The sequence below is a fragment of the Nelumbo lutea genome, chromosome 8 (genome assembly GCF_056320005.1).
Source record: "Nelumbo lutea isolate HS-2025 chromosome 8, American lotus-T2T, whole genome shotgun sequence".
Lineage (NCBI taxonomy): Eukaryota > Viridiplantae > Streptophyta > Magnoliopsida > Proteales > Nelumbonaceae > Nelumbo > Nelumbo lutea.
The window spans coordinates 46530384-46552186 of NC_142691.1; the positions used below are offsets into that span (position 1 = coordinate 46530384).

General features: G+C 39.0%; 1 protein-coding gene across 1 annotated transcript in view; it reads right to left on the reverse strand.

Annotated features, from left to right (window-relative positions):
- Positions 1-21803, reverse strand: part of ATLIG4 (DNA ligase IV) — a 103873-nt gene that overhangs the window by 30676 nt on the left and 51394 nt on the right. The window contains exon 11 of the mRNA XM_088956404.1: positions 21569-21724. Within this exon, the coding sequence (XP_088812530.1) occupies positions 21569-21724 (156 nt within the window). The remainder of the gene's footprint in view (positions 1-21568; positions 21725-21803) is intronic.

Below are 21803 nucleotides of genomic sequence, written 5' to 3' on the forward strand. Positions count from 1 at the left end.
GACACCCAAAGACACGCATTGGAATGAGGGACAACGGAGCTGTAGGAAACAAGAGTTGATGTGGGGCCTTATACTCTAGTAACCGAGATGGCATACGGTTGATGATATATGCAGCACACATAACAACATCCATCCAAAAATGTTTCAGAACATTCATATGAAGTAATAAACCACGAGCTACCTCAAGTAGATGACGATTTTTCCTTTCAGCAACACCGTTTTGTTGAGGTGTCCTGGCACAAGAGCTTCAATGAAGAGATCCACAGGAAGCAAAGAACTCTGTGAGATCACTATGGAAGTACTCTTTTGCATTGTCCGATTGGAAAATGTGAATTTTAGATTGAAATTGAGTGAAAACCATTCGTTGAAAGTTTTTCACAATCTTTGGCACTTCATCTCTAGATCGCATAGGATACACCCAAGTATATCTAGAGTAGTCATCGATCAAAGTAATGAAATATTTATATCTAGTCTCAGTAGGTAGAGAAATAGGGCCCCAAGCATCATAATAAACAATATGAAAAGGAAATTCAGATCTTTTATTTCTTAAAGGAAAGGGATTTCTACAATGTTTGCTCAATTGGCATGTATGGCACTGCAATTTACTAACTAACAAAGACTTAAACAACTCAGGAAACATAAGTTTTAAAGACTCAAACGAAAGGTGACCAAGACAATTATGCCACAAGTAGGCATAACTCTCACTACAAGAACTTACAGATTCTGTAGCCAAAAGACCAGCTTTATTCTCCAACACGTAGAGGCCATCCACCATGCTTCCTCTACCAATCGTCTTCCCTGAGATCAAATCTTGAAATACACACGAAGAAGGAAAGAAGATCACTGAACAATTCAAGGAATGAGTAATATTGCTAATGGAAAGTAAATTGATAGGTAATTTAGGAACATGCAACACATTAGAGAGGGTAAGACCAAGATGAAGGGAGATGGTTCCTTGACCAACTATGGTGGAATAAGACCCATGAGCCAGTCTCACCTTATCTCTCCTAGAGAGGAGGTTATATGCCTGAAATAAATTTGACTTATCAGTCATGTGGTTTGAGGCTCTAGAGTCAGTTATCCAAGGGGAATCAGATGTATGAGATGACACATGGAAGGCAGTGGAAATGTTACCTAATGTAGACGCAAAGGAGGTAGGAGTAGGTCCAGAATCCATCTGACGAAGTGTCCTATCATATAATTCCAAGTGGTCACGAAAGGAGTTGATGATCTTTTCCTTGGGGTCAGAACCAAAGTGTCGCTCTTGGGGTACCATGGGACTAGTCTCTTGAGATGCCACATTTGTTGAGTTATATTTCTTCTAACTCTGTTGGGTTGGCTTCTTACTCGGATCAGACTTCTTACTCAATTCCTAAGCCCATTTTGGCTTGCCATGAAGATCCCAACATGTGTCTCTAGTGTGCCTGGATTTTAGACAGTGAGTGCACCAAAGTTTGTCTTTGTCATCCACTTTCTTCTATGAATCTCCCTTTTTAAAAGAACCTCCAAAATTTGAACTTGTACCCCCTCGGACAGCTAGTGCAATCGGTTCCCCTTCTGTACAATTCATCACACTTCTTCTGCTCTCTTTAGGTTGAACTAGGGCATAAACTTCTTGGACTGAAAATAGGTTCTTACTTCCTAAGATTTGTACCATCATGGATTCATGTGTAGGATTTAGCCCCAAAAGAAAGGCAAATACCCGTTGCTAGGAAACAAGTGATTTTTAGGCCTTTGCATCCTCATTGCACTTCCAATTCACATTTTGATAATGATCCAATTCCTTCCGAATTGATGTCAAGTCCGAATAGTACACCTAGAGACTCCTCTCCCCTTGCTTGCAAGTGGAGGATTCTGCTTGTAATTGATATATCTTTGCATAGTGTCTCTGTTCTGAATAGGTAGATTTTGCTTGTTCCCATATTTCACAAGCTGTTTCAGCCCACATAAAGGTCTTCCTTACTTGTGACAGCATGAAAACCAAAAGCCAAGACATCACCATGCTATTTTCTTGGTCCCATCTGTCATGTTCAGCACTACCAATCTTTGGTTCCTTGATTTTATCATAAATATACCCAATTTTTCCTCTAGCAATAATATAAAGTTTAATTCTCCTAGACCATTCAAGATAGTTCAGTCCATCAAAGGGGATTACAGCCATGGGGAAACTCATATCCATCCCCCTACTCATTCCATTTTGACCTCCTGAAATTCCTGAAGTTACTGAATTCTCAGAGGACATGATTCAAACACCTTTCAGACCTTACACACACCTTATGATCCCTCCTATCACCAAACAAACAGTCCTAGAAACACCAAGGATGAAGCCCACATGCACACACTGCAATCTGGACACAATCTGACCACAAACCAGCCTAGATTGTCCAAAAAAGGCAAGATTTTAGAGTGATCTCAGAGCTGATCTGACCTAGCAATTACACTCCACCAACTTCCAAACACCCTAAACACATCGACTGCTAGGAGGGGTCATAAACCAGTATGGTTACACCACAAGGATTAAAAGATCAAGTCATCCACAACCTACAGATCTGAATTCTCAAACACGGGATCACACGATCCATAAAAAAAAGAGGTTCGAACCTCACAGCTTCTCAGGAAACATTCAGCAGTCTGGAGTCATATAGTTTCTTCTTGGTACATGACCAAGGAAAAGGAAAAAACATTAAAAAAATCTGTACCAATCTGGAGTCATATAGCAGTACCGCTCAGATACCATATTAACAACCAAACAGAGAAGAGAGGTAGGAGAAGAGAAGAGGAAGAGAGGAGAGAAGAGAGAAGAGAAGAGAGAAGAGAAGAGAGAGATTTGGAGTTTGCTACAATGCCGCTACATTGCTGGCGGCGCCAACTTATATTAATATATATAGGGCAACCATAATTAGAAGAGAAAGGACCCTTATGCCCCTACTTAAGTTACAGCATAAAAAACAAAATAAAAAACTGCCTTAATTTGTCCAAACAGACCCTAACTCAGCAGAATACAAACATAATAAATAAAGTTAACATTCCAACAGTTACAAAATGGGCTTCGATTCCCAATAAGTTACAATTTGAAGAGGTCCAGATAGAAACATTTCAGAAATTGGACTAAATCTCCTGCGAATCAAGGTTGTATTAGGCAAAAGGCACAAGCAAAGCAGTTGGGTGTTAGTGAGGTGAGGCGTAAGCCTTAAGGTGGTTTGAGGCACAAATAAATATGTACACACACACACACACTATGCTAGTACAATTTATTTCTTTTATAGCCAATTTACATATTTCTGTTTTATTATTATTTATTTTGCATTTATTTTACACTTGTAAGTTTTTCTATCTAAATAAAATAATATTTCTACTTAATTTACAATTATTCTACTCTATTTTTCAATGTAAACTAATTTATAAATTTCAAATGAATATTTTTCATCATATTCAAGTTCTTTAGTGAAACAAAACGGCTTGTAACTGAGAAAGGATAAAAAAGAGTTTGAAATTTTGTTTGATTTTTTTTTTGTATTAATACCTTTTACCTTATTATGTTTATGCTTTGATTTAAAGAAAAATCATAACTAACATTTTTAGTTTGTAGATTCATGGGTCCAACTATCACATGTCATCAAAAAACATATGAATGAATAGAGCTGCATATTAATATTATTGTATTTAATAAGAGTAGAGAGTGTGACACTACATTTTGCAATTGTTTGATAATTGTTATATTACTACAACATATGAATAGTAAAGATATTAGGTTGGGAGAGATATCCTCAAATGTTTTTTGAGTCTAGCCAAATAAATAGTAAAAATTTCTTAAAATTTGAGACTATAATTAATATCATTTTAATGTGTTATTATTTTTTCAATTTCAACATTGCATAAATGAGGTATACTCCTAACCAATTTCAGAGTGTGAGGTAATGGAGTATGCCTCACTAAATTTGATACATAAACCTTTTCCATCAAAGATCAAATATCTGGGTATGTTGGGGCAATTTAGGAAAATCAGGATTTACACTATCTCTGATGGAAACCTAAAAGACTCGTAGTGGATTTCAGTTGTATTTGAAATCTGATTTGTAAAATGTATTTATATGTTATATTATTATTTTATGGAAAAGGTTTGCAAAAGGTTTTGATCCCGGGATCCATGTGGTTGAGGTTGCTAGATCCCTCCTTTTTGCATCTCATGTTCCTATTAAATTTTGGGGAGATGTTGTCCTTACTACTACATTTTTTATTAACCGTATGCCTTCCTGGGTTATGGGTTTCAAAACCCCATTTAGCCTTCTCATTCTCGATGAAGATCTCTTCTCTCTTCTCTAAGGTACATAAGTTTATTTTTCTAGGATATGCCTCCACACAGAAGGGATATTGTTGTTTTGATCCAGTTAGTGGCACCCATTTTGTCTCTCGGGATGTCACATTTGTTGAGTCTAATCCTTTCTTTAGTATTTCTCCCGAGGGAGAGCAATCTGAGGAGCCTTTTGCTATGTCTCTAGTTGTTCCTCTTCCAGTTCCTTTTGAGTCCTCTGAGTTATCTTCACCCCCATTGTGTCTACCTCAAGTGTTCCTACTCCCCCTCTTCCTCCACCTCATCCTTTTATAATTCCCTCACATCCTATTCTCCAAAGGTGGTACCAAAGACATAGATTCATGCATGGGCAAGTTATTTCCACTCCTTTGCTCCTCCCATCATTACCGAGGTAACAGGTCAGCCTTCCTCTAACCCATCTACTTCCTTCCCAAACCTTGACCTTCCTATTGCCATTCGCAAAGGCAAGCCGAAGTGTACAGCACATTGTATCTCTAAACACTTCTCCTATAACCTTCTATCCCTTACCTATTACTCTTTTCTTGCTTTTGTCTCTTCCCATGTGATTCCCAAGTCTGTACCAAAAGCCCTATCTAAACCTGAATGGAGGGATGCTATGATGGCTGAACTACATGCTTTGCATAAGAACCATACCAAGGATATTGTGGATTTTCTAGAAGGGAAGAAACCAGTAGGTTGTAACTGGGTATTTACCAATAAATATCATTCTGATGGCACTATCGAGAGGTTTAAGGCCCGATTGGTTGCTAAATGCTACACTCAGATGTATGGTATTGATTACCTTCAGACTTTTGCTCTTGTAGCCAAGATGACCTCAGCTTTATGGGTTTTATTGTCCCTAGAGTCTAGTTGCTACTTTTGCTTGGCCTCTCCACCAGTTTGATGTTAAAAATGCCTTCTTGAATGGAGACCTACATGAAGAGGTCTATATGCCTTTGCCTTCGGGGGCGTATGGAAAGGAAATGCAAGGGAAGGTGTGTAAACTGCAAAAATCCATTTATAGTCTCTAACAGTCTCCTCAGGCTTGGTTCGAGAGATCCATGGTTGCTCTTGTCTCCTTTGGTTACACACAAACTCAGCCTGACCATACTTTGTTTTTGAAAAGAAGTAACTCTTTGGTGACTTTTTTGATTGTTTATGTTGATGACATTGTAGTCATGGGTAATGATACCTAGGAGGTGAATAAACTCAAGGTTTTTTAACTCTGAATTTGAGATCAAGGATTTAGGAGATCTCATGTATTTCTTAGGAATTGAAGTTCCTAGATCTAAGGATGGTATCTACATTTCTCAATACAAGTATGTTCTTGACCTCCTTGCGGAAACCGGTAAACTTAGTGCTAAACCAGCCTCCACCCAATCATAAGCTTTCTGCTATAGATGGTGAACTTTTGTCTGATAGGGGAGTGTTTCAGAGACTGCTTAGGAAATTGTTATATCCTTCCATGACTCGGCCGAGTATTTCCTATGCAGTGAATGTTATCAGTCAGTTTATGCATTCTCCTAGAGATACACATTTAGCTATTGCAGAAAGAGTTTTGTGTTACTTGAAAGATACTCCAGAGAAAGGTATTTTATTTGCCAAGCATGAACACATGAAGCTAGAGGCATACACTGGTGTTGATTGGGTTGAATGTATTGATGATAGGAGATCCACCTCGGGATATTTTGCTTTGGTGGCAAGGAACATTGTCTCCCGGAAGAGTAAGAAACAGTTTGTAGTTGCCAGATCCTCTATTGAAGCAAAATACAGGGCAATGGCACATGGTGTATCAGAATTACTGTGGCTGCAATCACTTTTAAAAGAGCTGAGAGTTGACTCTGAAAAGCCAATGATGCTCTACTGTGACAACCAGGCAGCTATCAATAATGCACATAATCCTATTCAACATGATAGAACTAAGCACACCAAGGTTAATAGACATTTTATACGAGAAAGAGTTTCTTCAAGGGAAGTTTTCTTGCCATTTATCTCTTCAGAAGAGCAGTTGGTTGATGTTTTGACCAAGGGTGTTCCAAGAGGGAAGTTGACACACTATATAAGCAAGTTGGGCATGATTGACATCTATGCTCAGCTTGAGGGGGTGTAGAGAGACTAGGCCGAATAGGCCCTAGTATCTATTCTTTTATTTTTTGTAGTGTGTTGTTTATTTGCTTGTTAATGGGCTTGTTACTTATTTTTATAAGTTTATTTTAAGTTCTAGCTTATCTAGCAGCTCACTTAAGGGCATACTTTTAATTACATTAGAGAATGAAGATTAACAAAAGGATTAGAGAGGGGTGAGAGGAGATTATCAAACTCTTCTTCTTCTTCCTCTTCTTTTCTCCATCTTCTTCTTTTGTACTGTTGTCTTCTACCTTTCTTTCACTTTTCTGTCTAATTTTAATCCAGTATATATCAGTTTTGGAGGACTGGTTTACTTCTCTTGGAAGAGTTCCTTTGCTGACCTCCAAACCCAAAAAGACCTGCTGACAATAGACCATCATCAGATGACATCAGCAGTCCATACAAGTATCAACAACAACTGGTTCAGCTTTGCGCTCCCTGATTCTAGGGAGTTTTTGGTATGGCTCTCATCTCTGTTTGATGCATCCATGATTTTTCCTAGATGTTTCAATAAAAAATTACAAAAAAATACAGGTTTGATCATCGATGTTTGGGGCTTTTCCTTCCCATCTGAAGCTGTTTCTTGCTTGAGACCAGTGTTTAAAAAGGTGTGGGAGGCGTATGCCTCCAGGCGAGGCGCTCCGAAAACACCCTGAGGCGCATGAAAGAGGTACCCATAACCTTGAGGCATACGCCTCTGTACATGAGGCGTGCATAGAGGCGTACACTTCCAGGGGTGCATACGCTTCTGTCATGCCTTTGACAAGAGGCTTATGCCTCTCATGTTTGGCAAATTTTAAACATTTAACAGATTAATTGTTTTAAACTTTTTTAAGTTCTAATTGGTGGGGCCACGATTATATCATGGCCCCCAATGTATACTATCATTTTTTAATTGCAAAGAGGGGGAAAAATCCCTCCTTCGATTCATTTTGCAAACCAAACCATTAGGGCTCAAAAGAGAGAGGTGAACTCTGAAACCTGCAAACAAGTCTCAAGTCTCAACCTGCAACTTCGATCAATCAATTCTGGTATGTTTATTTTTTATTTTTTTTCTTTTCCCTTCTTTATTTCCTTCTTCTTCAATGTCACATAATCAGAACCTCAGATATGAGTTTTTTTTTTCTTCTTTTTATTTGCAATTGCAAACGAAGAAAGGGCTGGACCGCTGGAGTGAACCTGGGCGACTGTGAGCCTATGACCTGTGAACTACGAACTTCAACAATTCGACCATCAAGCTGCAACATTCGGTTTCAGTTATGCTTTTTTTATTTATTTACTTTTATTTATTTCGGTAGCTCTGTAATCTGTTCTTCTTCATTTCTTTTTTTCTTTGTTTATTTGTTTTTTTTTCTTCTTCATTTTAGTCAATGTTTTAAAAGGCATGAGAGGCGTACACCTCCAGGCAAGGCGCTCCCAAAACGCCCTGAGGCGTATGCCAAAGGCGCTGACACCTCTGAGGTGTACGCTTTTTCATGAGGCGTGCTAGAGGCATACGCCTCATGCGCCTCATGCACATATGATATAAAAAGACAAAAGAAAAGAAAAAAAAAAGGAAAGGAAAAGAAAGGGAAGGGAAAGAAAAAGAAAAAGAAGAAAAAAAGAGAAAAGGAAAGGAAAGGGAAGGGAAAAAAAAGATAAGGGGAAAGAAAGTGGTTTGCCCACCCCCCCCCGCCCCCTTTTCGATGCAGCCCAAATTGGTTTTTTTGAGTTAGGGGGGTCTTATCGAAGCGGAGGCGAGCGTTATGCATCTTTATTCTTCTTAATATAAAAGATTTTTATTAAAAATAAAGAAAAAAATGAGATCCCCCCCTTCCTCTTCATCCTCCTCCTAACCCCTCTCCTCTTAAGGAGGCTTACACCTCCTTGTGTTAGGGAGGCTTACGCCTCTTGCGTTCTGAACTACGCCTCACACCTCTAGGTAGTGGAACGCCTCGCGCCATGCCTCCGCGTTTTAAAACATTGATTTTAGTAGCTCTATTTTCAGCCTTGAGCTTGAACAGAGCTGCATAAATAAAATGCCACACAGCCCTGTTTTGTAATCTGTTCTTCCTCAACTTTTTTCTTTTTCTTTTTTTTTTTATCACATTTAGTGGACCAAATAGGCCAAGACCCAACTGCTGGATGTAGCTTCATCAGTTCAGCCTTCAAATTCAACTCTTCAGACTTCAAGTAACTTCTATCAGGATATGTTACTTCTATGATCTATCTATTTTGTCTTCTTTTGATAAATGATTTATTGATTTTGCTTGCCTCTTGTGTGTGACCAAATAATAATTTGTGAATTACTTGAAACTGAATGGTTATAGAAAGTAGAAACTAGAAACTTGAAGTGACTAATAGAAATTATAATTTGTGAATTTTAACTCATACTCTTTTTTTTAATCTAATTAGGTGTTGCAATTTGATTATTTCTTTGATCTCCATTTCATCAAGAACCTAGAATGTCTAGAAAGGATTTTTCTTGGGAATATGTTAAAGAAGAGGAGGGGAAAAAAGGCTATATTTATTGTGCATTTTGTAGTAAACTGTGTACGGGAGACATAAACCGATTAAAACATTATTTGGCTGGCACCAAACATGAAATGAGTGAGTGCACACAATGCCCTAAAGAGGTAAAATTAAGATGTGAAATGCACGTACCAAATTTCAAGTGGAGAAAAAGAAGAAAGCTGATTATGTGTCTAGTGTTGGGAGGTTTAATCGTACACCGATGACTCCTCGACATGGAAGTTGTATGGCTCCTAATTCTAGATTTGAGGAGTCTATTGTGGGAAGTGGAAGTGGAAGCCAGAGTGGAAGTGGGACTCCACAATCATTTCCACCATGACCAAAAGGCCCAATGGATCAATTTGTTTCAATTGAGCCATGCCAACAAACATTAAATTCACAATGGAGAAAAGATAAAAAAAAATAGATGTTGATAGGGCTATGCTTTTATGCCAATGCTTTGTCTTTTAATTTAGCAAATAGACCTTATTTCAAGAGTATGTGTGAGGCAATTACAAATTTTGGTCCAGGTTATAAGCCTCCATCCATGCATGGTCTTCGCACTAGGATCTTGAAAGAAGTGGAGAATATAGATAAATTGACGGAGGAATATAGGAAATCAAGGAAGGACTATGGTTGCACGATTATGTCTGATGGATCGATTGATGGAAAAAATAGGTCCATTATCAATTTTCTTGTTAATAGTCCAAGTGGGACAATGCTTCTGAAATATATTGATGCATCCGATTCCATTAAAGATGGTGAGCTTCCTTTTAAATATCTTGATGGTGTTGTTGAAGAAGTATGAGAGGATAATGTGGTTCAAGTAATCACAGATAATCATTCAAGTTATGTGCTTGCTGGAAAAAAGTTGATGGAAAAGAGGACAAAATTGTATTGGACTCCTTGTGTTTCACATTGTATAGATTTAATGTTAGAGTTCATTGGGAAGATGAAAGCTTTTAATGAAACAATTGAGAAGGCAAAGCAGGTCACAAAATTTGTTTACCTCCATGGATGGGTTTTAAACTTAATGAGGAGTTTTACAAAAAACCAGGAGCTTTTACATCCAACAGTTACTCAGTTTGCCACTGTTTATTTGACATTGCAAAGCACTTATAAACATAATAAACCTCTTCAATCAAGGTTTGCTTTTGAAAAGTGGAAAGGGAGCCATTGGAGTAAGCATCCTGAGGGTGTCAAGGCAAAACAAAGTATATGTTTGATAGCAGATTTTAGCCTCAGGTGGCATTTTGTGTAAAGACCACTTTGTCAATTGTTGCAGTGTTGAGAGAAGTTGATTCTGAAGTAAGACCCTCAATGCCTTATTTATATGAAATGATGGATTCAGAAAAGGAGCAAATTACATTTGCTTGTGATGGGATAAGGAGAAAATGTATGCCTATCTGAAATAAGATTGATGCAAGATGGACCCCTCAACTTCATATCTCTCTTCATGCAGCAGGCTATTATTTAAACCCATAGCTACGCTATGAGCCAAAATTTTCAAATGATCGAGAAGAGAGGGGTTATTTGAATGCATGAAAATGGTGATTCCTGATAGGCATGAACATGCCCTAGCAGATTGCCAATTAGATATGTATGATAAAGCACTAGGAAACTTTGGTTGTGGCATGGCAATTAATACGAGGAGGAGGCGATATCCTGGTAAGTGGTTTATTTGTTTGATAACTAGTATGCATAATTCATTTTTTAGATACTTTAAAGCTTTACTAATGTCATGTTATGTGATAATTTTGTAGCTGATTGGTTGGCACGGTTTGGAATCCAAATGCCAGAGTTAACAAAATTTGCTATTCAAGTTCTGAGTCTTACATGTAGTGCTTCTGGTTGTGAAAGAAACAGGAGCACTTCGAGCAAGTTATTATTTATTTTCTTATTTACTCATTAGGTTTTTATGCAATAGTTGTGTTTTGTCAATGTTTTTAATAATAAATATTTTGTATTTGTACTAAATACACACAAAAAAGAAAAACAAATTAGAGCAACAAAGGTTAAATGCTTCAGTTTTTGTGATGTATAATATGAAGTTGAGGGAAAGAAACATGAAGAGGGAAAGTGCAAGTATTGATCCAATTTTGACACAACATGTGGAGGAAGATGATGAATGAACTACTGAAATTGAGGTTCCAGTTCTTCCAAGTAATCCTTCTTGGGTGGGACTCTTTGGGCCTTGAAACTGCTGCAGTTGAAGTGGTTGAAGAAGCAAATACAGATTTAGTAGAGACATCAACCCCTACAAATAAAGAAGGTTCAAGTGATGGTGGCAACAAGACATTTGATTGTAAAAATCAAAAGGCTCAAGCTATTGAATCTCAAAGTAATAATTAGTGTCTATTGATTCTAATCTTCTAGTGGTCCAATTAATTTTCTAGTAAAGGATTATTATTAGTGAGGTGACAATTGCAATTGGATTTTGTTTGTAGGGACAAGGAAAGGCAAGAGTATTGAACTAAATTTGATTGTTGAGGATGAAGATGATGAAATAGGGAGAAATGAACCATATGATGTGGATGCAACTCTTGAAACCAATGATGATGCCTTTGTTATTCTAGAAGAAGATGATTTAAAGTCTTTTGATTGAGTTTCAGTCCTTGAAGTTCTGTTTTTTGTGATCTATGTTGCATACTTGAATCAAGAATTTTATTTCACATTTTCACTATGTTATGTTGTTAGTTGGAGTTGAAAACTTGAGATTTAGAACTCAAATATTGATTGAAATTAAGTCATTTTAGTGCTATGTATGTTTTTATGCTTAAAATATTTATTTTTTATTAATATACCCACTATAATTATAAAAAAAAAAATGCATACTTGAGACTTACGCGTCCCTGTGCTCAGGACGCATACGCCTCCACGTTTTGAACTATGCCTCACGCCTCCAGGTAGTGGAACGCCTCACGTCACGCCTTTGCATTTTAAAACATTGCTTGAGACATGTCTTCAAGTCATTTTGTTTTCAAGAGTTATGGGAAGTTGTTTCATATTTTTCTGAACCCTAGTTATTTTTTGGGAAATTTTATTCTCCTCTTATACTTCTGCCAACTTGGTTTTTGGCCTCCTATTGGCTTCCAAACGAGTGTTAACCTATTTTGGTGGGTCTAGTGTGTGTTGGTTGGTTGTTGGAGTGTTGTAGGGCTGTCAAGTAGTTAGTCCAAGACTAATGGAATCGCTTAAGGAAGTACAAACTTGTTCCAAAGTGCTCCCAAGCAATGTTGATGCTTCTAAAAGTATGGTAACCACTACAAAACTTGATGGAACCAATTTTCTAGAGTAGTCTTGTTCGACCAATCTTACCATCAAAGGAATAGGTAAGCTAGGATTCATTACAGGCAAGGAAATGAAGCCAAAATCTAATGACCCTAAGTTTGCCAAGTGGGAACAAGACAATTCGTTGGTTATGTCATGGTTGGTTTGTTCAATGCAACTACATAGTGCCTGCAACTACATATTTCTCTTCACTGCCAAGGATATTTGGAATCGAGTTATTGCCACGTATTCCTAGGCAAGAAACAACTCAATATGCATCAAGGGAAGAGGGTTGTGGGTATGCACTTCTCTTCCTTACAATCTCTCTAGGAAGAAACGAACCATCTAGAGGCCTTGGAATGGAAAAATCCTAAGGATGGTGAATAGTACCAAAAGCATGTTGAGAAGAACCAAGTGTTTGATTTCTTGGCAGGTTTGAATGCTGAGTATCATATTACCTGACAGCACATCTTGAGTGCAAATATTGTTTCCGTTGCCACCGCAGACTCGTTTTGGTTCAAGGACTCGTGGAGAGTAAGAGGGCTAGCATGATGCAAACTTCAATTGTTAAGCATTAGACCTACATGCCCTCCAAACCCGATCAAAGTGTAAACAAATAGGGTCACAATGAGAAGGTTGATGAGGTGATGTGTGAATACTGCAAGAAACCAAAACACACTAAGAAGTGGTATTGGAAGTTGAATCCACATTTGAAGCCTAAGAAGTTTAAAATGGTAAAGAAAGGAAATGCTTATCTTGCAATTGTGGAAGTTGATTATCCGTCTCTTTGTGCTCCAGCTCCTTCACATGATTCCTCTAATGTGATGGAGAAACTTAGGACTTAGGAGCCTACCAACTTGACTTGAGAAAATAGGTACTGCACTTTCTAGTCAATCCTCTTCTCCTAGCTCCTAGATTATGGACTCTAGAGCTAGTGGACACATGATTGGTATGCCTTCCCACTTCTTACAAATTGGCCCCAAGGAAAGGTAAAATCACTATAGTTGATGGATCTTAGACTATTTAGGTGAAGTCAAGCTTGCTCATAATCTTTCCCTAAGCTTTGAGGTTGCCAGAGGGCTACTTTTCTAGATGCATGTGCTCACTCGCTTTTGAGGAGATGCAATTGAAGCAATAGTGTATCTCATTAACAAGCTTACTTAACAAACACTACACTTTCAGTCTCCTTATCAACTTCCTTTCCCTAATGGTTGTAGTTGTTTTGTTTATTATATAAGTCCTCGCCACAAACTTGATTGTAAGTCCATCAAGTGTGTTTTTCTAGGTTACTCTCTAGTTCAAAAGAGGCACAGGTGCTTTGACCCTCACTTTGGCTGATAGTATGTGTCCAAGAATGTTGAGTCTACTCTTTTTTTTCAACCAACTCGTCCATCAGTCCTCTTCAGGGGGAAAGTGTCAATGAAGATTGTACTCTGCTTTGTCTCCACATTCCTACCTCTATGGGTACTCCTCGTCCACCTTCCTCTCTTCCTACTTGTAGTGACAATATTCTTGCTCCTCCTCCTCCTCCCCCTTGTTCCTCAACAGAGGTCTTGACAGCAATGGGTCATCATGCATAAAAGGAGGGTTGCTTCAGAGGTTGAATGTCTACAACAAATTGATCTCCTGACGCTAGGTAATCCTAAGAGTAACCCTGAATTTGAGCTTCTTATTCCCATTGTTACTGAGTCTGATATCTCACAATCTGACCTTGACCTTCCCATTGTAATTCAAAAAGGAAAAAGGAAATGCATTGCCTATCCCATTACCATGTTTCTTATGGTACCCTTTCACCGCCCCACTATGTCTATGTCTATATTTCCACCATTTCCTCTATTTCCTTTCCTTGTAATGTTACAAATACAATGCAATCCACACAAAGGAATGATGCTATGAACCAAGAGATAGAGGCCCTCATAAAGAACCAAACATAGGAGATTGTTCCTGTTTCGAATGCTACTATAGTAACTCGAACCAGGAAGAGAAGAAGAAAGAAAATAAGGGTCTGTCAAAATCTGATGGACACCCATACAGTCGACCCCCTTAATCTTTATTAGATTCTAATAACCTTTACAAAGACTAAATTACCCATACTTAAGTGTGGGGCAGAGTACTCTAATAAAACTGCCACATAAGCAAACTACTTAACACACATAAGATGACTAAACTACACCTATACGGCTCACTTTAACACTCCCCCTCAAGCTAGAGAATATATGTCATTAAATTCCAGCTTGTAACATAGGTAGTTCACTTTCCCTGAGCTTAGAGCTTTTGTAAACAAATCTGCCCACTGATCATTCGAGCCCACATGTTCTGTATTTATCTCTCCAACAAGAACCTTCTCCCTCACAAAGTGGCAATCAACCTCTATGTGCTTTGTTCTCTCATGAAAGATAGGGTTGGATGATATATCGAGTGCGGCTTGATTGTCACAGTACAATCTCATAGGTTTATCCATGTGAAACCCAATTTCTTTTAGGAGATTCCTCAACCACACTAATTCACAGGTAGTGTGTGCCATGGCCCTATACTCGGCTTCAGCACTGCTTCTGGCCACAACTGTCTACTTTTTACTCTTCCATGTCACAAGGTTTCCTCCAAGAAATGTGCAATAGCCTGTAGTAGATCTTTTGTCATTCACTGAGCCTGCCCAGTCTGCATCTGTATACCCAACTACTTCAAGTTTTCCTCCTGGTTTATAAAATAGCCCACGGCCTGGAGCTCCTTTCAGATACCTTACAATTCTAAGAACTGCATCCTAGTGAGGTAAATGAGGGTTCTGCATGAATTGGCTCACCACACTGACTGCAAAGGAGATGTCGGGTCTCATAATAGTCAGATAGTTCAACTTTCCCACTAATCATCTATACCTTCCAGGATCTTCAAATACTTCTCTTGTATCACTACTCAACTTAACATTTGGTTCCACAGGGGTCTCAGACGGTTTTGCACCTAACAGTCTTGTTTCTTCCAATAGATCAAGAACATATTTCCTTTGGCACAGATTTACACATTGTTTTGACCTGGCAACTTCTATTCCCAAGAAATACTTTAATGTTCCAAAGTCTTTTGTTTGAAAATGATTTTACAGAAATACCTTTAGTTTGCCAATCCCCAATTTATCACTGCCAGTAATGACAATATCATCCACATAGACCACTAACAAGATCTTCCCAGCTTCTGAGTCATAGTTGAACACTGAGTGATCAACTTGGCATTGCTTCATTCCAAAACTCTTCACCACTTCACTGAACTTCCCGAACCAAGCACATGGTGATTGCTTCAACCCATAAATTGCCTTCTTCAGTCTGCACACCTTACCATCCTTCCCCTGAGCAACAAACCCAGGTGGTTGCTCCATATATACCTCCTCCACCAGATCACCATGGAGGAAGGCATTTTTTATGTCAAGCTGAAACAAAGGCCAATCATACATAAACTGCCAGGGAAATTAGTACACAAACAGAACCAATCTTAACCACCGGAGAGAATGTCTCAATGTAGTCCACTCCATACAACTGTGAGTAACCTTTAGCAACAAGTCTGGCCTTCAGACGCTCCACACTACCACCTGGCAAGTATTTCACAGTATACACCCATTTACAGCCCACAGCATGCTTACTAGGTGGGAGAGTAGTAAGTTCCCACGTTTGAGTATGTTGAAGAGCAGAAAGTTCCTCCTCCATTACCCGCCACCATCCAGGTGAACTAAGAGCTTCTTGAACATTGTTAGGTAGGGAAATAGAGGACAAAACTGAAACAAACTGGCGATGTGAGGTAGAAAGACGAGATAATGAAACAAAATTGGAAATGGGATGGAGGGTAGAACTGCGTTTACCTTTCCATAAGGCAATGGGTAGGTCAAGGTCTGAAGGTTCAGCAATAGGAGCCATGAGAGGATCCGAAGATGAGGTAGAAGCTAGAGGAGAGGCCGGTGTCGTTCGACGTGTATACACTTATCGAATCGGTGGTCGTTCGATGGTAATCTGCACTGGATGAGGTGATGAGTCTACTCCAACAACAGCATCTGGAACTGGATCACTGACAGGAAGAGGAATAGGAAGGGTGGAGACGAAAGAGCTTCAAGACTTGAGAAGAAGGGTACAGACTCAAAAAAGGTGACATCAGAGCAGACATAGCACTTTCGGGTAATGGGATTATAACATTTGTACCCTTTTTGAGTCCAAGAGTAGCCAAGGAAAATACATTTAATTGAGCGTGCATCTAACTTGTCTATTCCAGGACTTAGATTGTGGACAAAGCACACACAACCAAAGACACAAGGAGTTAATGGAAAAGGAGATAAAGTGGGAAACAAGATAGAGAAGGGGGACCGACCATGAAGAATGAAGGAGGGCATCCGATTAATGAGAAAACATGCAGTGAGTACAACATCACTCCAAAACCGTTTAGAAACATTGATGTGCTAAAGAATAGACCGAGCAGTTTCAAGAAGCTGACGGTTCTTTCGTTCAACTACCCCATTTTGTTGAGGGGTGAATGCACATGAGGTCTGATGAATAATGCCATGCTATTCTAAATACTATTGAAATGAAGTAAGAAAGTATTCACGACCATTATCTGAACGAAGAACTTTGATTGGAACACCAAATTGTGTGCGTATTTCAGCATGGAATTTTTGAAAAATGGAAAATAATTCACTTCTTTCTTTCATTAAGTAAATCCATGTCATTCTTGAACAATCATCAATAAAGGAGACAAAACACTTGTACCCATTATAAGACTCTATTTTGATTGGACCCCAAACATCTGAATGAACCAAGGAAAAAGAACTCAACATACGACTCTCACCTCTTGGACTGAAGGACACAGGACGATGTTTCCCAAACTAACATGACTCGTATTGCAAAACTAACAAATGACTCAATGACGGAACCAATATCTTGAGAGCCTTGAAAGATGGATGTCCTAGTCGGCAATGCCATTGTAGAGGAGTAAGGGAAGTCTGAAGAGCAATTGAAGATCCACCACTGTCAAGATAATACAATCCACCAGCTTCATGCCCCCCACCAATCTTCTTCCCCGTCTTGAGATCCTGAAAAACACAAATGGAAGGAAAAAAAGTAACAGAACAGTTAAGAGCTTTGGTTATTTTACTAACAAACATAAGATTGAATGAAAACTTAGGTACATATAAAACAGATGATAAGGGCACAGAAGCCATGTCAACATTACCAACACCACAGATGGGAGATGAGGACCCATTGGCAAGTGTAACGGTTTGTAATGTGGAGGTTTCAAAAAGAGAAGAGAGCACACCTGGAGTCTCGGTCATATGATCTGAGGCTCCATAGTCAATAATCCAGGGAGAAGTTTTAGATGACATGCCAACAATACCTGAGTGGGCAAGTGTGGCAGTGGTATGCTATGAAGTAGTTTGATAGAACCGTTCATATTCATCACTCGGTACACTCGCCATCTCCCTCCCAGAAGTAGATGTAGATGGGAGAGGAGTACAGTCTACCTGTTTACTGTCACTGATGTCAACCTCACCTGCTACAGCATGATTGGCCCATTTGGAGGGAGGGCCATGTAGGTCATAACAGAAATTCACTGTGTGCCCTTCCCTACCACAATGAGTACACTTCCTTGCAGAGTTATTCTTCCCTCTGCCACAGCCTCCCCCTGAGTCATGACCACCCCAACCAATCATGGAACTGCCACGGCCACCTCAGGAGGCATGTCCTCCCCCTCTTGTACTGTGTCCACCTCCTCTATCTGTCACAAATGTTGATCTATCAGACTGTGTGGGATTCTCTGTCTGTCCCAAAGAAATTCTGCGAAGCCGTGAGAATACTTCCTCAAGTGTAGGAAGTGTGGAGCTCCCTAATATTTGGGCTCGAATTGGTTCATACTCCGATTTCAGCCCCACCAAGAATCTTGTAACATCTAGTTGTTCCCTTTGTTGTTGCTGAACTTTAATATCTAGAGTGAGGGGATGATAGGCATTGAGTTCATTCCTTATATTCTTCATGCTAGTATAGTACTCTTCTAGTGTTTTGTTTCCTTGGTGCAAATCAAATTACTCCTGATAAAGTTGATATACTCTTGTTGTATTATCTTGTCCAGAATACAACTTCTTAGCATGTTCCCATATATCCTTAGCCGTATCAAGAAACATGAAGTTGGCACTAATTTTTGGTTTCATATTGTTCCATAGCCAAATCATGATTTGAGCATCTTCTTGTTCCCAATCATCAAACCCTGGGGAGTCAGCCGATGGTTTCTCATCTTTTATGTGCTTCACCTTCCTTTTTGCCTTGAGGAAAACTTCCACAGATTTAGCCCATGGAACATAGTTCTCCCCATTCAGTTTAATTGAGGTCATCTATACACCTAGGTAGTCAGAGGAAACCACCACACTAGGTTTCTAATCATTACACCCATCTCCTATTGCTGCCATGGTACCTTTCACAGTTGCCTCTAACCTGAATTCTCAGCAACAAGCTGACTGCTGTTATCCAAAAAATTGATGTTCCAGCACTTACAGCAACCCTTAAACACAATAGTGGATACACACGCCTTGTTCTTATTCACACTACTGCTGATTTCACAACACCATGAACCACATAAGAATCAATTTAACACTCACTAATCACATGTAAGCCCTCTTACAACCACTCAATAAGGATTGTGCAACACAAGCACCACAACACAGTCAAACCTGTTACACCCAGTTCAGACTAGTTTAACACTTTTAAGAGGGCACTACACAACCACAAAGGTTCGGCTAGGTCACAGCATTACACCTTACACTACTCGGCCACTTACAGCAGCCCTAACACCACTCAACAACTTACAGCAGCCCCTACACCATTCGGCTACTGTACACACAGCCCGTTCTAGGGTAACAATGAACCTAGTTCTCTAGGTTCTTATCAGTACTAACAGCCTCTTGAAGGGTTTCTACCCAGAAATACCAGCAACACAAGAAGAAGAGATAACCGACCTTCCTTCGAGAGTCTCAACCAACCATTCACTGCTGAAGTCACTTTTCTTGATGAAGAAGAATATGCGCAGCAGAGAGAGACAACTGTGAGGTTTCAGACCTAGGGCAAACCAGTTCTCTCCATTGACTGACCAGAAACGCAGAAAGAAGAGTCACGAACACTGCTAGGTGCTTTACCAACTGAAGTAGGTCAGGAATATGGCTCTAATACCATGTTTTGAATGCTGCTACAGTAACTCGAACCAGGAAGAGAAGGAAGAAGAAGAAAAGAAGAAGAAAGAAAATAAGGGTCTGTCGAAATCTGATGGACACCCATACAGTCGACCCCCTTAATCTTTATTAGATTCTAATAACCTTTACAAAGACTAAATTGCCCGTACTTAAGTGTGGGGCAGAGTACTCTAATAAAACTGCCACATAAGCAAACTACTTAACACACATATGATGACTAAACTACCCCTATTCGGCTCACTTTAACAGTTCCACTTCCTAAAGGTGAAGTCCTAACAGGTTGCAAGTGGGTGTATACAATTAAACACCAGGCTGATGGCTCAATTGAAAGATATAAAACTAGATTGGTGGCAAAGGTATACCCAAACATATAGGTTTGATTATTAGGAGACCTTTGCACTTGTGGCTAAATTGAACTCTATCCAAGTGATTATGTCTCTTGTTGCTCACTATTCATGGCCTTTATAACAAATGGATGTGAAGAATGCTTTCCTCAATGAAGATTTACAAGAAATCTACATGGACCTTCCCCCAAGAGTAAGCTTCCCTCACAGCGAGGGGAATGTTTGTCATCAAAAGAAATCCCTTTATGGGCTCAAGCAATCTCCTAGATCTTGGTTTGACATATTCAAAAAGGTTGTACTTTGGCTCACTCGATCACAATCAGATTAAATTTTTTTTATAAGAAGGATTAATGGCCTAGTGGCTCTACTGATAGTATATGTTGATGATATTGTTGCCACTGGGATGATAACTCTAAAACTGTCTAGTTGAACCAGTCCTTGCTTCTGAATTTTAGATCAAAGACCTCAAAAGTCAAAGATACTTTCTTGGAATTGAAGTGGCAAGATCAAAGGAAAGGATACTCATTTCACAGAGAAAGTATGTACTTGACCTCCTTCAAGAGGTAGACTAATTGGAGTGCAATCCAGTTGAAACCCCACTAGACCCCAATTATAAATTGAGTGTTGATGATGGAGACATTCTTTCAAAAAAATGTGTTTTTCAGAAACTAGTAAATTGGCTTCACCAAGCTTAATATATCCTATGACATAAGTGTGGTGAGTCAGTATATGCATAAACCCAAACCTCACATATGCAAGCAATCAATAGGATTCTTGCCTACTTAAAGGGATATTCAGGCAAAGGAATGTTCTAATTCAACGAAGGAAATCTTAAGGTTAAGGCTTATACTAATGCAAATAGCAAGTTCTATGGATGATAGGAGATCCACCTTTGGTTACTATGTGTTGGTAAGAGGTAATGTCGTATCTTGGAGAAGGAAAACAATCAGTTGTAGTTCAATCTAGTGCAAAAGTTGAGAGTTGTCTCATGGTGTTTCAGAGTTACTTTGGCTAAAGACCTTGTTATCTGAGATTGGGACATGCTAATTTTTCAATGAGTTGTATAACCAAGCTACCATAAATATTACTCATAATCCAGCTCAACATGACCGCAGAAAGTACATTGAGGTTGAAAGACACTTTATTAAAGAAAGAATAGCCAATGGAGAAATATATGTGCCTTTTGTCAAGTTAGAAGATCAACTTGCCAGTTCTCTCACCAAGGGTTTCCACAAATAGAAACTTGAAGGGAACCTTGGCACGCTGGGCATTATAGATACCCATGCCCAACTTGAGATGGAGTTTTGAGATTATGTATTGTGGGCAAGGGTATTTTGTCTTTGTATCCTTTTTTTGTATTTGGAGACCCATTCAAGGGCAGATATGTAATTTTCTCCACTAAGTTTAAAAGATACATTTTAGCTGTGAACAATAGTAACACACCCTATTCTCCCGAAACCTTCCACCCACTCCAGATGACAACTCTTTCCCATTATTAGTGTTTGATAGTGGACTTAATTATTATCTTGTTCTGGGCCTTAGTATGGATGTTTGGGCCTTATATTCTTTACCTTTTTTAGCTGCTAGTTAACCAGGGAAAACATTGTAATTTGAACTTGTACTTCCAGCAAACATTATAAATAGTAATGGGAGGCCTTATGGCTCCCATGATTTTGAGTTTCTTCACACATTCACTTCTCTTCATTCTCCCTCACATTCTTACTACTTTTTCATAATTTTTACTTCATGACAAACTAAGAAAGATTGTTCTTAATGAGAACATATTGCAAAACATTAGCCATTCAGAAATGAAATATTTACCTGAAGGACAATGAGCATTAAGACCACCATTTGGCACTAAAATTTCAAAACAACCTTTCAAAGGCTTTACAGCTTTTCTAAGAATTTCATGCCGTTCCTTCAAACTCTGATGGATAACACTTGTGTCTCCAGCATAAAGGATATCGAATGCAACATCTAACCATATCTTATGTCAAGGCCATAAGGATCCATTATATCCAGAAGCTGACACTGGCAGAAGTCAGAAACAATAAAA